Source organism: Mustela nigripes, chromosome 12 (genome assembly GCF_022355385.1).
Source record: "Mustela nigripes isolate SB6536 chromosome 12, MUSNIG.SB6536, whole genome shotgun sequence".
Lineage (NCBI taxonomy): Eukaryota > Metazoa > Chordata > Mammalia > Carnivora > Mustelidae > Mustela > Mustela nigripes.
The window spans coordinates 50,476,157-50,495,502 of record NC_081568.1 but is presented as its reverse complement, the minus strand read 5'-3'; the positions used below and the strand labels follow the sequence as shown (position 1 = coordinate 50,495,502).

The following is a 19,346-nucleotide window of genomic DNA, read 5'->3' as shown; positions in this document are numbered from 1 at the left end:
ATTCTCAAGAGTATAAGCAAAAAGGTATATTTGCTCTTATCCATTCTCTCTAAGGATGGTCCTCAGGATCCTAAAGGAGACCCCAAAAAAGAACCAGGGATGATCAAGAGGAGAAATTCATGTGCTAAGTCCAGAACCCCCTGCTAACCCCATACCAGTGGGCAGCAATGGTGTGTGCTCTTTACTTGCCTTGGTCAGAAATTGTGCTCATCACTGTTCTTGGAAGATTGTGTTTGAAAAGATAAGACCTCCTAGGGCCCAGGGAGATTTTGTGTGCCACCAGAGTGAGGACGATGAGATTTAGTCTTGTGAGTAGCCACGTTTTTAACTATGCTTCCCAGATATATCCAATGGCACTCCAGGTGAGGGTGGCCCACAGCTAGCAAGAGAACATCCAGAGGGCCAGCAAAGTGGGGGGACAACACCATCTGGGTAAGGCCACCCCCATGCCCTCAGAGACACTACAGGAACTGTTGCCTCTGCTTCAGAACAGATTTTTCAGGGGATGTCAGAGCTGGAAAGGACGTTCGAGATCATCTCACTGTGTCTCCAGAGAAAGGAAGTTAATGATTAAAAGGTCACACAGGGAGATAAGGTAGAGGCAAACCAGAATCTGCTTGGCAGATCGCCCAAAATAATAAATAAATTGAGAAAGTAACAGGGAGGGGCAGAATTGTATGCTGTCTGAGAATCACTACTCATACACAGTGACAGGCCTCTGGTGGTGCCTAATTAAAGCCCAGCCCCTGCTGTAAAAGCTCTCAAGTGTGTGTCATTCAAGAGTTCTCTATCACATGCTTGCCTGGACTGTGCAAAGATGATGTTTCTTTTTTCTTTGCCCAAATGTCCTCCCCAGGCCTTTCTGATCACTGATACCCTCCTGGTCTCCAGGACTCCCAAGGGTTCCTCCTCCATATAGACTTCCCTGGCTCCCTTGAGGGCCAGAGAAATTCATTCTATAATATTACCTTAAAATAACCTCATGGTGTAAGTCTCCTTTCTTCTGCAGTATATTATGGCATTGGGCCCAACCTCCTGGGAAAAAAAGCACAGGGGACAGGGCAGCATCCTCTGGGATTTTTATTCCCTATAGTTCCTACCCTAGGGCTGAGAGCATTATACATTTTGTCATTCTATTTTCACAGTAACCCTACAGAAGAGGTATTATTACTAATTGATAGAAGAGAAAACTGAGATTCAGAAAACTCTGCAGCACTTCCTCCTTTTAATCCTCAAGTGATGAATGTGGTTGCCCCCTTTTGTGGACAAGGAAATGGGGTTCAGTCTGCATTTGGATAGGTTGCTATGAGTTCTCATAACATTCCACACTCTGCATAGTACCTCTTAACATTCTGTGGGATTTGTCCCTTTACATCTGGTCTCTGAATTATTAGACCTCCTCAAAGACAAGAGCTGAGACCAATTCCTTCCTGAATTAATAGATGTTGGATAGAGGGAAGAAGGGAGGGAAGCAGGGAAGAGTGGGTGAACAGAGATATGGGTGGATGGAGTGTGGAGAGATGAACTGTGGATGGACAGACGAATAGATAAATTGTGAAAATGTGGATGGGTAGATGAATTGATGGGCATATGCATGGGGAAAGAAGAGGGGCTAGCTTATGGGTCTGTCAAGATCCCCAGCTATGAACTTTCTACCACACAACTGAAAAAAACTTGTGTTCCCTTTTCTCTGTCCAATCCCTATATAACAGGACTTCATCAAAATAGAAGTAATCTGCATGCTAGTCTCCTCACAGTAGGACAGACTTTAATGCCTTCAAGAGATGGAAATGTAGGGTATGAGAAGGACCACTTTAGATGAATACACACACACAGAATTAGCCTGTATAGAATAAAGATGGGTTCTTTCAAAGCAATTTACTTCTGGGAATAAATTAGGGACTGATATAATAGCCCTTAATTAGACTAGTATAATTAAGTGAGGATTCTTCTTAATCTCTGATTTTGCCTACTCTCAGGTCACCGCCTCTGGAATGGGACCTTCAAAGAACACCCTCCCTTTGATGTGCCAGATGCCAAGGGTAGCTTCCTTCCTCTTGCCCTTGGAGGCTTCTACATGTTCCTTACAATGATCATCCTGCTCCAGGTAGGAAGCCCTCCCTCGCCAGGGGCTCAAGACCTGTTGACCAATACCTGCATAACTTTGTGAAATAAAGAATGAATAGTGCTGTCCCCAAGAAAGAACTGACTGAACTAAGATGAGAAAACGACCATTGCCTTCATGTGGGTCTTTGAAAGTATTCACATTTGGGTTAATGTCAAGACCAGCCCTACCTTGTGGAAGGAACCTTGCCCCCCAGATAACAGTGGAGGAAAATATTTACCAGGCTTTTCTATTTAAGCGTAAGATTATCGTAGTAATCTAAGTGCACCTACCCCTTTGCCAGATATAATAGAACAGGTGAAATCTTAATGACCTGGAAACAGAAGAAGATGAAATATCTCAGAGAACTACGGAGACCTGTCAAGCCCTAAGGATTGGGTTAAAGAAACCACGAGTTAGTGTTTTAGCATCTGATAGGTTCAGAGGGAAAAAACACAGCTGGCCCTATAGAGAAGAAAACACAAAAGCATAGAGCACCTATAAGAAAGGGGCATTAAGGAATAAAAAGATGAGTAAATTCTCCAGGCTCCCTCCAGATGAGGGAATAGCAGTTTTGTTTTCATGAGGCTCCATTTACATTCATTTCTTACAGTATTTGAGGGTGTTTTGTTGTCCTCTTACAGGTGAATTTTTTCAGTCATTAGTTCATTCATTCATTTAGCAGAGTAATCTTTTTTAAATATGAGTTGGGCCATACTCTTCCTCTGCACAGAATCCTCCAATGGTTTAACATCTGCTCAAAGAGAAATCCACAGTCCTTATGACAGCGAACGAGGCCATGCATGATCTGAACTCTGACTTCCCCCACTGGCCTCATCTCCTAGCCATCTCCTGCTCATTCATATAAGACCTGATTACTCTTTTTTCTCAATTACCCAGTCCACTCATACCCCAGTCTTTGCCCCAGTCCTCTTCCCACAGATAACTTCCTGCTTCACGCCCTCATTTCTTTAGATCTCTGCTCAAAGGTCATGGTCTATAAAAGAGTCCCTTCCAGTCACCACCTTCTACCCTCTTGACTTTTCTTTCTCACTACCAGACATATATTTGTTTGTTTACTGGAATGTGAGGTCTTCAAAGTCAGGGATTTTGTTTTGCTTGCTGCCATCTCCAGGACCTAGCACAGGATCCAACACGCAGCAAATACTCAGAAGACGTTAGGTATTGAATCCAGAACAGTAATCAACAATGGGTCTGAATACATATAAGAGTAAGCAACAGCCCTTGGTGGCATAGAGATCTGAGGGGCATCAGGAAACTCTGGACAGAGGCACTAGAGCTCCCCTCCCTCTAACCACTCAGTCATTAAACAACAGATAGTGAGAGCGTACCCATACCAGACCTCCCTGGCACCTGTTTTCCAGATGCTCCTAAGAATTACGAGGGAGGAATGAAGTCATTGACCCTTAGTTTCTCAGAAAAAGTCCATTGTGTGAGCTGACCTCAGCTTTCCATTCAAATGCCATTGCTGCCTACTGGTGAGAGTTCTGAGACAGGGAACTGGCCTGGTCTCTGACACTGTGGGACTCAATCTCCTCACAGGTGCTGATCCCAGTCTCCCTGTATGTATCCATTGAGCTGGTGAAGCTCGGGCAAGTCTTCTTCCTGCACAATGACCTTGACCTGTATGATGAAGAGACTGATTTGTCCATTCAGTGTCGAGCCCTCAACATCACTGAGGACTTGGGCCAGATCCAGTATATCTTCTCTGACAAGACGGGGACACTGACTGAGAACAAGATGGTCTTCCGGCGTTGCACTATCATGGGCAGCGAGTATTCTCACCAAGAAAATGGTACGAGAGTTCCCAGGGGCCCTCACCACTCTTTCTAAATGAATCACCCTGCTATCCTAAAAGAGTGGTAATGAAAGACATTTTCCTGGCTCCCCGCAGAGGTTTCCTGGCTCTGTGGCAGATTGCTTCCTCTATCCCCGTGGGTTTCCTTTTCCTAGATCTATTGTGTTGTGTTCTTATCACCTGTGAACTTCCCTTGCTCACAAAAGCTATCAGTGACCTCCTGTGTGGAAACCCTCCAGTCAGTCTTTGCTGCCATTACACACGGGATTTTTATCTGCCAGAAATGAACTGAGGATGTGTCCAATTATGTACCAGGTATATAATCAAGATTTAAGAATCTGGGGGGTCACTTTACCTGACATGTCAGGACAGGCCTCAGTATGGATGCATGATCAGATTCAGTACATCCAGCAAAAGCCTTCCATGTTAACTGATCTTTTGGAATTTCACTGAGGCAGAACTTTGACTTAGGAGGTATAACTGAAGAATGCCAGGATGGTCATCACACATGGACTGAAAGTCACCTGTAAAGCTGACCTGATTGCCTCAGAAACTCTCCACGATCACCACCACAAACATACTAAACATACTTTCTAACTAAAGGAAGACACTCAAAAGAGCAGCACCCATTCTTTTGAGTGGGAGGAATGGAGAAGAAGAATGGGGGAGATATTATGGGTGGCCCAATCACCTTTGCCATGTGATAACCATTTACATGGGAGCTTCTGATATCTTTTTAATAATAACAACTACCATGACCAGTACTTAGAGTGTATCAATCACTTTGACACACTATTTTATTAAGTCTTCCAAACAATCCTATGAGTTAAGTATTTCTTTTTAATCCCTAATGGAGGAAATAGGAGCACAGATTTAGTCAAAGCTCTGTCACATAGCTAGGAAGGAGTAGGACTGGATTTGAATCTGTGCAACTTAGTTGCACCCCTCTTTCTCCAGTCAAGGTAGCCCAGTTGCCCATGTTCCAGAGCAGCAAAGTGCTCTTACCTTGTGTTCTTTCCTCTGCCTCCAAAGTCTGGTATCCCCAAGACCATGACTTGGCCAAGGTATGACTAGTGCAATAACAGGACTCCTTTCTTGCAGCCAAGCGACTGGAGACCCCAAGGGAGCTTGACTCAGACAGTGAAGAGTGGACCCAATACCAGTGCCTGTCCTTCCCAGCCCAATGGGCTCAGGGCCCAGCAACACGAAGGGGCCAAGGATGCGCCCAGCCTCTGAGGAGGTGCCACAGTGCCCACATACCCATCCAGGGCCACTCCAGACAAAGGTCTGTGGGGCGCTGTGAAAGTTCACAGCCTCCCGTGGCCTTCAGCAGCTCCATAGTAAGTACCTGGTTTTTACTCTTGAAGTTGCAAGTGACCTCTTTTGGGGGATAGATAGGAGGGGGCTCTGGGGTGTGAAAGAGAAAAGACTGTGCCAATCCTGAAGAGCTCTCAAAATGGCAGCCCTTGGTCTTATATTCAGTCCGCATATGTTCTGTTGGGCATATACACTTCTTGTTCATTTTAAATGTTCAGTGTTTAGAAATTGGGAGATTTCATATAAACATATAGATCTCTGACTTCTCTTCTTAAACAGGAATTGGAAAATTTCTCCACATTAAGCCAACATTTCCTTGTGGCAATAATTGGCTTGAATGATGGAGTCGATTCTCCTTAGACTGGTGATGTGGTCTTCTGTTATCACAGACTATCCCCCTTCTCTGTTTACCCCCATCACTGAACTGAGAGCCAGCAGCATGTCCATGATGCATGTTTTTCCAAAATACAATTAAAGGAGAGAAATCGTGATCGTGGCAAAGAACATCTATGTCAAAATTACCCAGTACACTCCATTCCCTTAAATTAGTTGCCTGACCCCTATGGGGATTTGACTTTACGACTTGGGTCTGGAGCTTTTTGTATATGTTTCCTTCATATTTGATCCAATGCTATAGCTAGCACTAAATCCCTGGCACATGAAGAAATTGAGTTTCTTCCCCAAGAAGACACCGCCCTCCCTAAAAGGCCAGGCCAGAATCAGAGTTTTCTGGGTCCTGTGCCATTCTGCTTTCCTCTGTACCATGTTCTTTCTCTAGGAGACACATCATCTAGAGTCTTTTGCACTTGCAGAAAAAGCCACAGGGAGCCCCAGCTATGCTGAACAAGGCCCCCATTTTAAGAAAGTACTGAAATGCTATGATCTCATTATTAGAAAATTAGATTTTAAAAACTATTCTCATAATGAATTTCCTTCCAATTTTTATTTTCTCCATTAAGACACACATAACTACATACATTTAACATTTCTGCAGTCATAGGATCTACGAATTAAGTGTGATGGGTCTTTTTAATCTGAAATAATATCAAAAGCATATTCCATATTGCTACCTAGTTTTTAAAAGGTTTTTAAAAGGGATTTCTGATCGAGACAGAAAAGAATTTCTGTGAGTCTATGTGTTCTGGGTTATTACTTATTAAACTTGAGATGAGTACAAAGTTAACTCTTATGTTACTTCCACACAAAGAAATGCAACATTAGCAAGGATAAAGCATGTGTTAAGACAGATGATGCTCATAAACATACAAGAGGAATGACCCATAGATGCCTTTAGGAAGAAATTTTTTTTTCCTTCTTTTTCTCTGGTAAGATAACAGAACATGCATTTTGTTGCATCTTTCTCTTCTTCAGTTTAATTTTGTCCCCTCTGACTATAATGCTCCTCCTCCAGCTGCTTACCTAAATATTTCAACAATACATCTAGGGAATTCTCACCAGGCACGGATGCTAAGTCTTGCATTGCGTGTGTCTTTTGACACCTTCCAGTCATGGATGCCGTGGGCATCCCAGGTGCCTGAGAATGTCTCCCCCAAGACACACAGAGAGAAACAGGAAGCTTTCTTTTGTAGATCTCACTTGGGACAACACACAGATTCGTTCCCCCTTGTTCAGCCTGACAAATCTTAGTGGCTCAGGAAAACTGCAGCCCTGAGCCAGCCGGGGGAACTTCTATTCAGGGCCTATCTATCACTAGGGCCTACAACTATCACCAGCTCTTCTAAAAGTTAAATAGCATGATGTTCATGCCAACCTGCAAGGTCCCTTTCAGCTATAAATTAGGTACATTCGGGTTTAAATGCTCTAGGTTTTCATCTCTGCTCCTTCATCTACTCTGTGACTTTGGTCAGCTTACTGAGCTAGAACCTCAATGTCTTCGTCTTTAAGAAGGACTATTGTTCTGTCTCCTGAGTTTATTTTGAGGACTTAATTCTTAAAATCTTGTGTTCCAGATAGATAACTAGTAGAAGTCTAAAACAGTGTTTCCCAAGGAAAGCTCTCTAGCTGGTATAAATGTTCGTATCTGATGACATGGGAAATGGGAGTTTTCATAAAATGCATTGTGAAGCCCTCTCCCATGAGATTCTAGTATATATGGTTTAGGGTAGGGTCTGAGCGTTCACGTTTTTTATTTCTGATGATTCTAGAGAGCAACAAGATCAAGAACCTCTCTAAACCTAGCATTGCCCCCCTAGGAAATCATCTTCATTTGGCTCAAATGGACATCTTCTATAGCTTGGGAGGCAGTGGCTAAAGAGGGTGATTTGGGCGGCCTTAAAGGGCTCTAATACTAACACATAAAATATCTGTGGCTGGAGTGGCAGATCCTTGAGTCAGTCCATAGAGAATATTGGTGGCAGCCCCGGGGTGGACCTCCTGGCTCCTGCCCCCGCCCACCCTTGGCAGGCTCTCCAAGCTTGTGTCCTCTTCCATCTGCCATCCTGGCATTCAGTCTGGTTGGATAATAATCTCTTGGCACCACCAGTTCTTTACCTTCCCTTTGTAAATCAGTCAGAACTTGCCTCTAAAACCACCACGATGCCAAGTCCTGGCAGAGCAAGCACCCTACCACAATCTAAAGAAGGTGGTGGTTGGTTTCCTTGGAACTTTGCCCTAAACCCCAAACAAAATGAGCATCAAGGCTAACAACAACAGAAGCTGGCTTTTTTTCTTTTACTACAAAGAACAAGGAAGTATCAGTTAATGCCTCTTAATTGGCTGCTATAAAATCTGTGGCTTTAGGGTGGGGATACTACACTTAGGAGAGTAGTGAGTTAGTTCTAAGCGAGTTTAAGAGTACTGGCAGATGGAAAATGAAATGGTTCCCCCACCCTCCCAGCTGCGTAAGAAGCCAAGATTTGAGCAGAGAGTCTTTGTTTAGAAGTGCCACTTACAAGAGGTTTTCTGGAACCATCAGACCAAAGAATATCATCCTAATCATAAAATTTGCACTGGAGCCCTTACACTCCTCCAGATGGCACCACCAATTCCTCCTGTGGGCCTGGCCTCTCCCACCTGTCTGGAAAGAAGGCAAGGGAGAAAAGTAAAGGCGGTGTCTTTGGCCCTCTGCCTCCTTTCCTTAGTTTTGGTCTTCCTTCCTTTCTTTGAAAGTAATGTGTGCAGCACTTCCAGTCTTCTCTGGACAGATGAGGACAGCCCACAGATACAAACTCCCACTCGAAAGTTAGATAAGAGTCCTGATTTAATTAGCCAAGCACACAAAATCTTTTCGGAATAATGTGGCCACACACGGCAGGAACAGATGAAGCCTCTACCAGCTGTGCCTCCCTTAGCTTCCAGGGTACCAGAAGGTGGTGCACAGCTGCGGTGACCCTGTTCACATGGCATGAGGTCTTGCAAGATCTGGAAAACTCCCTTCTTGCTAGACCACTTAGTTTCTTTCCTTGGGGCTTATGTCCTTTTGGGGAAGAGCTTATCTTAAATCCACATGCTTCTATTTAAGCAAATATTTGCTAACATTGGATTCTCCCAGTTCTTTTTTTTTTTTTTTCAAGATTTTATTTATTTGACAGAGAGAGGAGCACAAGTAAGCAGAGCAGCAGGCAGAGAGAGGGAGAGAGAGAAGCAGGCTCTCCACTGGGCAGGAAGCCCGATGCGGGGCTCAATTCCAGGACCCTGGAATCATGACCTGAGCCAAAAGCAGCCACTTAACCAACTGAGCCACCCAGGCACCCCAGGCTCTCCCAGTTCTTGAATGAAAGGTAGTGTCCTCTAGCTCACAGCCTCAACCTGGGCAAAATCATAACTTTCTTAAACCATAGTTCAGACTCCAGCTCCCCAGCAACCCAGAAAGTTTGTTTACACAATAATGATATAACCACATAATTAAGTAAGTAGTAGAAAGTAACTAAAGGTCAAATGGTAAATAATAAGTTCCCTCCCTCCTCTTCTCTTCCCACAACCCCGGTGGCAGCCATTATTTTCATTTTCTTGTGTATGTCCCAGAGATGTTCTACCTACATGGGAGCGTACAAGTGTGGTATACACGTGAGTACACCCTTTAGTGCAAATATTAGCACACCCTGCACATTGTTTTGGACTTTTTCTTTTAACCTAGTGAATCTGAGGGAATATTTCATAGATGTAGACAGATATTCAATGGAGAGCTGCCTCATCTTTTTTTAAATGGCTGTTAGAATTTGTTGGGTGGTTGAGCCATTGTCTGTTTATACATGTGTATTTTTCTATAGTATTCTTCAAACAGGATTGCTAAATTGTATCTTTTTTATTTTGATTGATACTTCCCAAGAGGTTATTAGTTCAGACAGTCACCCACAACAAATAGAAGAATGTGCTTCCGCCCATTTCTGCCAATTCTGTGTATCTACTCAGTATCTACATTTCTTTGGAATAGCCTGTCATTTATTGTCAAACTTCCAGTAACCTTCCACAGTATAGCATGTGTTGTTCTAAACACAGGGATATAAGGTTTAATAGGGTCTTGTCCCTGATTTCAGAAGTTACAACCCAAAAGAGAGGAGAAAAGAACACCAGTGCCTATGATGCTGGGTGTAGGGTGCCGAGGGGCTGTAGGAGCCCAGAAGGGGTGCGCCTGCATCCGATGAGGCCTCAAGGGGGCTGCCTGGAAGTGTTAGCACCTGAGCTTAATTTGAGACAAAATTAAAGGTTAACCAGAGCAAAGAGAAGACCATCTAGTGGGGAGCAGCGAGGAATGCAAGTGACATGGAAAACTGGGGTTTTGAGGAGCAGCTGGAACAGAAGGTGCAGGTTGGAGAGAGGTTGACACCTGGAGATGGAGGCCCGGGAAGAACCACGCCACAGAGACTTTTCTTCCAGGCTGATCACCAGGGTTCCCCTTTTACTTCCACTGCTGGTTCCATGGATTCCTGATAGCAGCAAACTGCTACACCCAATGAGCCATCATTGTCAATGTCAACTTGAGTGAGTGATCGTTAAAACTGAGAAGAGAGTGGCAGACTGAAGGTCGGCCTGCTCTCCCTAGCCTTCAGGTGTGGGACATAGCTCAGCCATGTAGCACATGGTGGCCATATAAATTCTCACTGCTCAAACGGGGGTTCTGGGACTGGCGGCATAAGCATTATAGAAAAGCAGATGCTCAGGCCACACTTCCAGCCCACTGAATCAGCATCTGAGTTTAAACCAGAGGCCCAGTTGATTGTGTGCATGTTAACGTTTGGGAAGGGCTGGCATGGAGTTGAAGGTTTCGGGCGTTGGTATCAGGAGGCAGAACTGGACCCACGCCCCATCCTTTTTATTAACTTTGTGACCTTGGTCAAATTACTTAAACTCAGTAAGCCTCGTTTACCTCATAATTAAAGTGGTAGAATAATAGTACCTATTTCAATGCAGTCATGATAACTAAATGACATCCATGAACACACTTACCAAAACACCTGACTTTGATATAATTTCTCAATAAATTATATATATAAATGATAATATAAATGATTATATAAATGATAATAATAGGATCCTTGAGGGTATAGTGGGAGGTCCAAGATCATCTTCAACAAAGAAGGTTTGAATGAGCTTTAGGTGTTCTGCAGTAGAAAGAAATCCAGCCGGTTGGGTGGCTGGCTGCCACAGAGCTCTAACCTGAACAACCAGGTAACCCACAATTTTATATTTCTCTTCCCTCAGAGAAGTAGACTAGCCAAAGGGCACAGAGGTGGGTGGGAGCATTGCTTTCTCTAAGTGTCCTAAGTGCCAAGTTCCTAAATGTTAATGGGCCAGACAAGAAACCAATGAGCTGTGGGCGAAGGGAACCATGAAGAACTTTGCCCTGTGGAAACAGTCTGTGTGACAGGATAAAGCTTAACGGACGTCCGCTGCTGACACCTGCAGGCTGGGCCTGCTGTTTTTTTTATGATTGGGTTGAAATAAGAAGAGCTTTAACAAAGAGATCCTGTGAGTTAATCAGTGGTGGGGTCGCATGGGTTTGAGCGCTTGTTGTCTGCCAGGCACTGGGGAAACACCATGGGCTGCCTCTGCCTTCATGGCACTCATAGACTAAAGGGTAAATGAACAAGCAATAAATAGCCATTAAATCATTTTAACTGTGTCACCGTTTGGAAATATGTAATGCATAGCTTGGAGCAAAGCAGGATGTTGTCAGAAGCTGGGAGTCAGCTGGTGTGAAAACTGCCCTAGTTCTGACCCTAATAATGTTCAATCTTGAGTAGTTCACTTCCTACCTCTCTGACATTCAATTTTACCATTAGAAAAATGGGACATTTGGCTTTGATGACCTCCAAGCTCGTCCACAGCTCTGTGAATCTGTGCAAAGGGTTAAAAGCGTCCCATTCATGTATACCCTTAGCCCCAAATGAAATCTTTTTCCTGAAAAAAGGAGATTCCCATAATCCCTTTTATAATCTCACAGACTATCTGCTGAGTCCTAAGGATTAGATATATAAGCCTATTAGTTGTGCTTGGGATGCCAAACACCAAAGATGCTTGCTGTCAGCTAGTATCAAAGGCTACTTCCTCCTCGTGGGGGGGGGGGGTCTTGCCTGGCACAGAGGTTAAGAGCATGAATTCTGTTTGGACTATCTCAAATCAAGTAAAGGAGTCTCTTTCACTTACTGTGTGACCTTGGGAAAAACACTTAATCTCCCAGGGTAGCAGTTTCCTCATCTGCTACATGGGTAACCAAGAGAATGATTGTACTCAACAGATAAGGTTGCTATGGAACCACAGTGAGATAATGCAGGTAACCAGAATGGAAGAAGTACTGTAGGCATAGAAACTATCATACTATCTTAAAAAAGGAGCTCAGAGCCCCTTGAGTATTGATGGTGCACTGATAACAGGCAGTGAGTGGGGTCCGGAATCTGGCAGGGGCATTTGCCGATGAGCATTAATAAGGGAGCACTGCTACTTTACCATGACCATGGAAAGGAAACAAAGACTCTAGACTTGCAGTCAGAGGGTCTGACATCTGATTCTGGCTTTATACTGACTCACTGAGTGATTGGTTAAATCAGCCCATCTTTCTGGGTTTCAGTTGGGTTGGGACTGTGAGAAGTCAGTGAGGTCACATAAATGACTTTGCTTGGAAAAGTAGGAAGAGCTATATCAAAGGGAACTCCTGCTAGGGAAACTGCATTCAAAGGCAAAGAGGTTGGATAGGTGCATGCTCCCTTCCTAGGCTTTCTGAAAATAGTGACACCATATGGTCTGGGTGGTTCACCATTGCTTATCACAAGGCAATGAGAAGAAATGCAGACTTGATACAGTTTTACTAGCACCCTTCCTGTTAATAAGTACTTTTCTCTGGATGTTGTTTTCCTAAGATGGTGTGAACCGGAGGAGTGTAATGTTGACTCTTGGAAAGCCCTGCAGATGAAGGCTGGAACTCTTTGCTCCAGTCCATTTCCCTTCACCTCCCTGTGCTGTTGGAAAGCCCAACTCTCATCCCTGCAGGCATCAAGCTCCTCTCCTGGGTGTCTGGGTTCCCTCCTCGGTGCTCTCACCTGTGCCAGCAACCCCAGAGAGAATACAGTCTGACTTCTGGAGTCATCGCATTTGGTAATCAGAGAAGACACAGTCTGAGGGCTCTCTCTCCACAGGGTTCTGTTTCTTTTTTTTTTTTTTTTTTTAATCTCAACTTGGGTTTTATTTGGCACTCAGTCCAGTTCACTGGCACTCAGTCTTAACCCTGCACAAATTAATCCAGATTCCTTCAGCCCATCTTTTTCAACCATTGAATTTCTTCTAAACTTTAACCTATGGACTATGAACACTGATAGAAGGAGTTTTGTGTGGAAACATCTTTGCTTGGTGACTTTTGTCGTATCTATTAGGAGTCTGTGTTTGTTGAGCTTCTGCTTCAAACAAAGCAAGAGCAGCCGGGGCTCTTGAATGTACAGCTTTGTGGAAAATGCTGTCTCTATGTCTGAGGCTCTTATCCTATCTCCAGAGAGATTCAACATGGATATAAGAAAATTGAATTTTAAATATAGGTCAATATGTGGTGAATTCCAAAGGGATGGTACAAGTGCAGTTTCCGCAAGGATGTGAAAAATTGGAAACCCATGAGTCAGATCCAGCCCACAGACTTTTCTTTCTTAAAAAACTGAGTTCTCACATCATCTCTCTTCATCTTGAAAAATCAATAGATCTGGCAAACTGGACTAGCACTGGAGCACCTCACTAGCAGAGCACTTGCCACCTTTTAGGCAGGGTAGGACTTGCCAGGGCTCACAGCCCCTGCCATCCACAGCGTCCTCATCTGTACCATGGCCCACTACCCTCATTCACCTTACCTACCTGACTCTTATGGACATTCTAAGTTCAAGAACACGCTGTGTGGCTCAAAAGGCTGAGAACTCATTGTGAGCTGGATAAGATCTCATGGACAGAGGGAACTTCTCACGGCTACTGAAGTCTAGGTGGGATTTTGGCAGAGAGATGGTTTTCCCCCAGGGTGCAGTCAGAGGCATCTAAAGGGAGTATACACTGAGGAGGCATCAAACAAACCAGTAGGCTGAGCAGAGGGTTTGCACGAAGAAGCAGCAGGAGTAAAGAGTGGGAATGCCGACTGTGGAAGAGTTTAGACGCCAGACCAAACTGACTATGCTAACAGTGAAGATCTCCTGAAGGTTTTCAAGCTCAAGAATACTTTGAGGGAAATGATGTTTTAGAAAGATGCATGGTTGGGGCACCTGGGTGGCTCAGTGGGTTAAAGCCTCTGCCTTCGGCTCCAGTCATGATCCCGGGGTCCTGGGATCGAGCCCCGCATCAGGCTCTCTGCTCAGCGGGGAGCCTGTTTCCTCCTCTCTCTCTCTCTCTCTGCCTACCTCTCTGCCTACTTGTAATCTCTGTCTGTCAAATAAATAAACAAAATCTTAAAAAAGAAAGAAAGAAAGATGCATGGCTAATACATAACAAAGGTTAGAAAGAAGAGAGGTGAGAAGCAGCAACACCACTTCAGAGGCTGATGTAGAAATCCAGATTGGAGGACTAGAGATCTGTGCCTGGCTGAAAGCATCAGGAATGAGGGCAAATGGCAGGGAGAAACTGTGAGGGGAGGGCGGCCAGAGTCTGTCACTGATGGGCATGCAAGATGGAGGGAAAGGGAGAAATCCCGTACGAATGCCTTGACTAGGCCTGTAGGAGGAGGAGATGTGCTGGAGACGTGACTTCAGGAAAGACTGCATCATCCTTTCCCAGGTGTGCAAAGAATCTGCCGGAGGGGCCTCCCTCCCCTGTCCCTTCAGGAAAGATTCTCATCCAGGCCTTTCCTTTTCAGGAAAAAGATGTGACTCCAGATAAAAATCTACTGCCCAAAGTACAAGATGCTGCCCTGTGGCTGGAGACCTCGTCCGACACCAAAGCTGCCAAGCCTTTTCCCTCCACCGCCTCCTCCATCGCTGACTTCTTCCTTGCCCTGACCATCTGCAACTCTGTCATGGTCTCCACAACCACACAGCCCCGGCAGAGGGTAAGGATCGCTGGGGTGGGTGGTGGGACGGACGGAAAGAGAGCTCGGGTAAGAGGTGATGCCCTGAACAGAGAGACAAGACATTTGGGAGCCCTCGTCACAAGAATCACCATCTCGTCACTGTGACACTTTGAACGTATTCTTTATCTTTTCCGGGCCTCGGTTTCCTCATTTTTTAAATAAAATGGAAGAAGTTATATATGTGCTTTCTCTATACCTTTCAAATTCTTTATCTGTCTATAGGATAGATATTAAAAGTTAATATTTACTAAGCACTTGGTATGTGCCAGGCCCCATGCTAAACACATCATCTGCATTACCATTTAATCAACGACCCCAAAACCCTATAAGGCACGTCCTTGGATTTCATAAGTGAAGACACAGTGGCTCAGAGAGTTTCAGCAACTTAACAAAGGATGTATAGTCAATACACAGGAGTACCGTCTGTACAACTCCATAATAATATCACATTACCCTGGTCTCTGCTTTTATGTGAGGGCAAAAAAAAAAAAAAATTATGATGATTATTATTATTAACACCATGGGTGAAGTTCTGCCAATTTAGAAATAATGCAGCTGGATGGCTGTTTATAAAAGTTTATACTCTGACTTTTTTTTTAATACTAAAGATGGATTGATCTTCAATGATCCACAAACTCTCACCCAAGGTCCCTTATGAGTGACTGATAAGAATAACTGAGTGTTATAACAGGTGATGTGAAATCAGGAAAAAGAAGGCTCACCCAGGTACCAAACCAGAGCCTCCCATTATTACACCTAGATCCCAAACTGCTCTGAACAGTCATTCCAGCCACTGAAAACTCACCAAGTTATCAAAAAATTTTTAGAGAGCTTTGGGAGACAAAAAACATTACCTGAGAAATTAGTTCTGTTTTCAAGAAAGGAAGAAGTACATTTTGGGAAAGACAGCATCTAACTCTCAATTTCCAAATTAATGGTGAGATATTAGCTGGCAGGGAGCTCGGGAGTCCAGTCTCTGGAGCCAGGCAGCCTCTGATTTGAGTCCAGCTCTATTACTTACACACCACGTGGTTATGGCCCATTTATTTAACCTCTTTGTGTCTTGGTTTCCTCATCCAGAAGTTGGGATAACATAGCATCCCCTAGAGTTGCTAGGGAGAGTGAGATGAGATGCTGAATGCAAGGATAAGGCAAACAAAGCCATGGTAAGGACTTAGGTAATGTGAACTCTTAATCTGGGTCTGGCCTTTGTCTCCTTTTTTTCCTTTGTCCATGACCAGAGCAGGATGGTAAAATTGAGCATTATCAATCCCTAGGACGTCAGGGCTAGAAAGAACTATCTTGCCTAATTCCCTCATGCTAAAAAAATGTAGGGCAATGAGGTTCACAGAGAAGAGAAGCCCATAATCACTGATACCCCAAATAATGTACTTACTACAAAATGACCTTCATAGTCTTCCATAAAACAGCTTGACATTTTTTCCAACACGGAGAGTTAATGTTCTGCTTTCCTCCTTTGACCACAAGGTCACCATGCCACCCTCGACCAAGGCTCTGGGGTCATCCCTGGAGAAGATTCAGCAGCTCTTCCACAGACTGAAGCTTTTGAACCTCAGCCAGTCATTCTCGTCTACTGCGCCCTCTGACACTGACCTGGGGGAGAGTTTGGGAGCCAACATGCCTACCACAGACTCAGAAGAGAGAGACGATGCATCTGTGTACAGCGAAGGCTACTCCACAGATGGTGGCTATAGGAGCAGCGCATGGGACGAGGGCGATATCCAGGCCTCTGGATTGGAGGCTTCCCTGGAGGAGGTGCTGGAGGCCCCAGCCCTAGGCCTGGCCAGCCCTGAGCTCTGTTATGAGGCTGAGAGCCCTGATGAGGCAGCCCTCGTGCACGCGGCCGGTGCCTACAACTTCACACTGGTGTCCCGGACACCAGAGCAGGTGACCGTGCGCCTGCCCCAGGGCACCTGCCTCACCTTTGACATCCTCTACACACTGGGCTTTGACTCTGTCAGGAAAAGAATGTCCGTGGTGGTGAGGCACCCACTGACAAGCGAGATCATCATCTACACCAAGGGCGCAGACTCAGTTATCATGGATCTGCTGGAAGACCCAGCGTGCGGTGAGTCCCACCTCACCAGGACTCTAGGAAGAAGGCTCCTTGGTTTAAGAGGCAGCACAGAACAGTCATAAGGAGCTTGAGTTATAGTGTCGCTTAGTCCCACAGATCCTAATTTGAACAGAGGCCACAGATGCTTTCCTCAAAGCAGGTTCCTTAAATCATGCTGCCTTCTGCATCTCCGAGCCCTGGAGAATTACGGTGCTCGTGAGCTTATTAAAGACTTAGGGCAGTCTTACGCTGAAGAAACCTCTTTACCTTTATCCTCTTTACCTTTATCTGGTTTTTCAAACTCATTTAAACATGGATTAGCCGTACATAGTTTTTTTCTACCATGACACCCATTAACATGCCCTAGAACACACTGTGGTCCTAACTCTTAGCTTTGGAGAGAAGCCAGCTGAACCCAGAAAGGGAAGTGACGTAAGAGAGGTGCACAGCTAACCAGTGGTAAATCCTAGGCCGGGTATCCTGAATCCCAGTTTGGAGCCTTTTCCATGCCACCAGAATTCTGCACCAGGCCCAGTCTGCTCTGGGAAGCCTCAGGTGTTGCTCTTTATCATCCTTTTCCCCAGCCTCCCCCAAATGGATTTTCATAAACTTGAGCCAAGCCAGAAAAATGTTCCAAAGTCCCTACATATCCGTGTCCAATTTTGGAGCAGCATGAATTAGTGTGCAGCCGCTTCCTGATTGCTAACAAGAAGAAGACAGTTATGGGGCCATGATTCTCCCGGGATAGCAGATTCCAGCCAAGCTTTAGAATTGCCCAGGCAGCCCTGTGCCTCCTGCAGTATCAGCTGTGGATCAAAGCCAAGAGGTTCATGGGGATTGATGAGTGTTTAGAATGGGAAGGGAGCTAATTAGGTCTCTTCATCCCAGACTCTGGCAGACAATGAATTCAGTGTTTCTGAGTCAAGGGAACCACGGCACTCTATCCCTGGGCAACAGCCATCCAAACTGCCCTAGAGATGTTTTTTGTGGGTTTTGTTTTTTTTTTATTTGTTCTTCACCTGATTCCAAAATGGATTAGAGATGCTTTCAATAAAAGACAGGGACACAATATTACCATAAGAATTGAGAATCAACGCTTTGAAAAGGAGAGAAGAAAATAACCCTAGGTATAATATATTTATAGTGTTTGAGCATTCAATTTGACCCTGAGGTTCCTGGTAGCCTGAGCAAAAAAATAAACTCCAAGGAACACAGGTAGAAGGCAAAAGGGACTCATCTCAGGGAGCTAGTGTCTTTGAAAATAAAATATTATAAACAGTGCCCATTGGGACAGTAGTGCCTAATAAACACAAAGATTGTGCTGAAGGCACCAGGGAAAAAAGTAGTATCTGAAAAATGAGATAATCTTTAAAATGATTTTTATATTGCATAAAAACAGCCTTGGAATAGTATCATGGGAAAAATCAGAGATTTATTGCACTTCCTTATATTTATTTTACTGTAATGAATTGTATGTTTGATTTTGCATTATATGGAGGGAATAGAGGAGGTACACAAAATCTGCTTACTACCTAGGGCCTCTGAAGATCGCAATCCAGCCCTAGTAAAGAAGGACTTGGAAGCCTTTTCCCAGCTCAGCTTTATACAGTGATGCACCTGATTAGTGATGTCTGTGACATCTTAAGTAAAGGAGTGGGGATGGCATCAGAGCTGCCCCAGACCTGCCAACCCAGGCCAAAACATACTTTTTATCTGATAGAAAAAAGTACTGGATTTTCAGGAGAAAAAGATAAAAGAAAACACATCAGACTTCATAAAGGGAATGTTGTGCAACACAATGAAATATTTTTTCAAGCTAGATTTATAGGAAATTCAAAATATATTTTTTTTCCTACGGCCATTTCCTATTATAGAAAGAAAGCCTAACTCAAAAAAAACCAATGTGCTGAAGAGCTTAGCAATGAGATCTAGAGCTGTGGCTATCCTGAGGCCTCAGTTGTATAAAGACTGGAATAGAGGACAGAGGGGATCATGGTATGTCTAAAACTCAGCAAACTGTTAATCATCCAGGGATAACTGGCTACATGGAAAACGCCAGAGGTAACAACAAAGATTCAGACTTCTGTGTCCGGATTCAGCAGGGCTTCAACTGGGAGCCTCTATTATTTGTGTAAGTTCCCAGATTATTTCGATGCAAACTTGTGTTTGGGAACAATACCTAAGACAACCCACCATCCCTAAATAGGACTTTTCTCAGCCAGGTTTTTGTGGATCAGATATAGAAAGCAGAAAATTTAAGGATTCCTGGCGTTATCATGACATCATGGCAACCAAGAGAGATCGTCCATATTTCTGGGGTGGGCTATAAGGGGATTCCTCCTCACTCTTTCAGAGTGTTAGAAACAAGGATCCCCAAGCATTTGTACATGACCTCATGGAGGACAATGACTATTTGACAGCAACTGACACAGATGTGGAAAAGAAGGTGAGGAAAATTCGAGCCAGGACCCAAAAGCATCTAGACTTGTATGCAAGAGATGGCCTTCGAACACTGTGCATCGCCAAGAAGGTAAAAATAAAT

At 44.3% G+C, this 19,346-nt stretch overlaps 1 protein-coding gene across 1 annotated transcript in view; it reads left to right on the top strand.

The window, feature by feature from the left end:
- ATP10B (ATPase phospholipid transporting 10B (putative)) overlaps window positions 1-19,346 on the top strand; it is a 169,716-nt gene that overhangs the window by 111,344 nt on the left and 39,026 nt on the right. Inside the window, exons 8-13 of the mRNA XM_059417295.1 lie at window positions 1,980-2,107; window positions 3,668-3,920; window positions 5,025-5,263; window positions 14,515-14,706; window positions 16,216-16,816; window positions 19,225-19,334. Coding sequence (XP_059273278.1) covers window positions 1,980-2,107; window positions 3,668-3,920; window positions 5,025-5,263; window positions 14,515-14,706; window positions 16,216-16,816; window positions 19,225-19,334 — 1,523 coding nt within the window. The remainder of the gene's footprint in view (window positions 1-1,979; window positions 2,108-3,667; window positions 3,921-5,024; window positions 5,264-14,514; window positions 14,707-16,215; window positions 16,817-19,224; window positions 19,335-19,346) is intronic.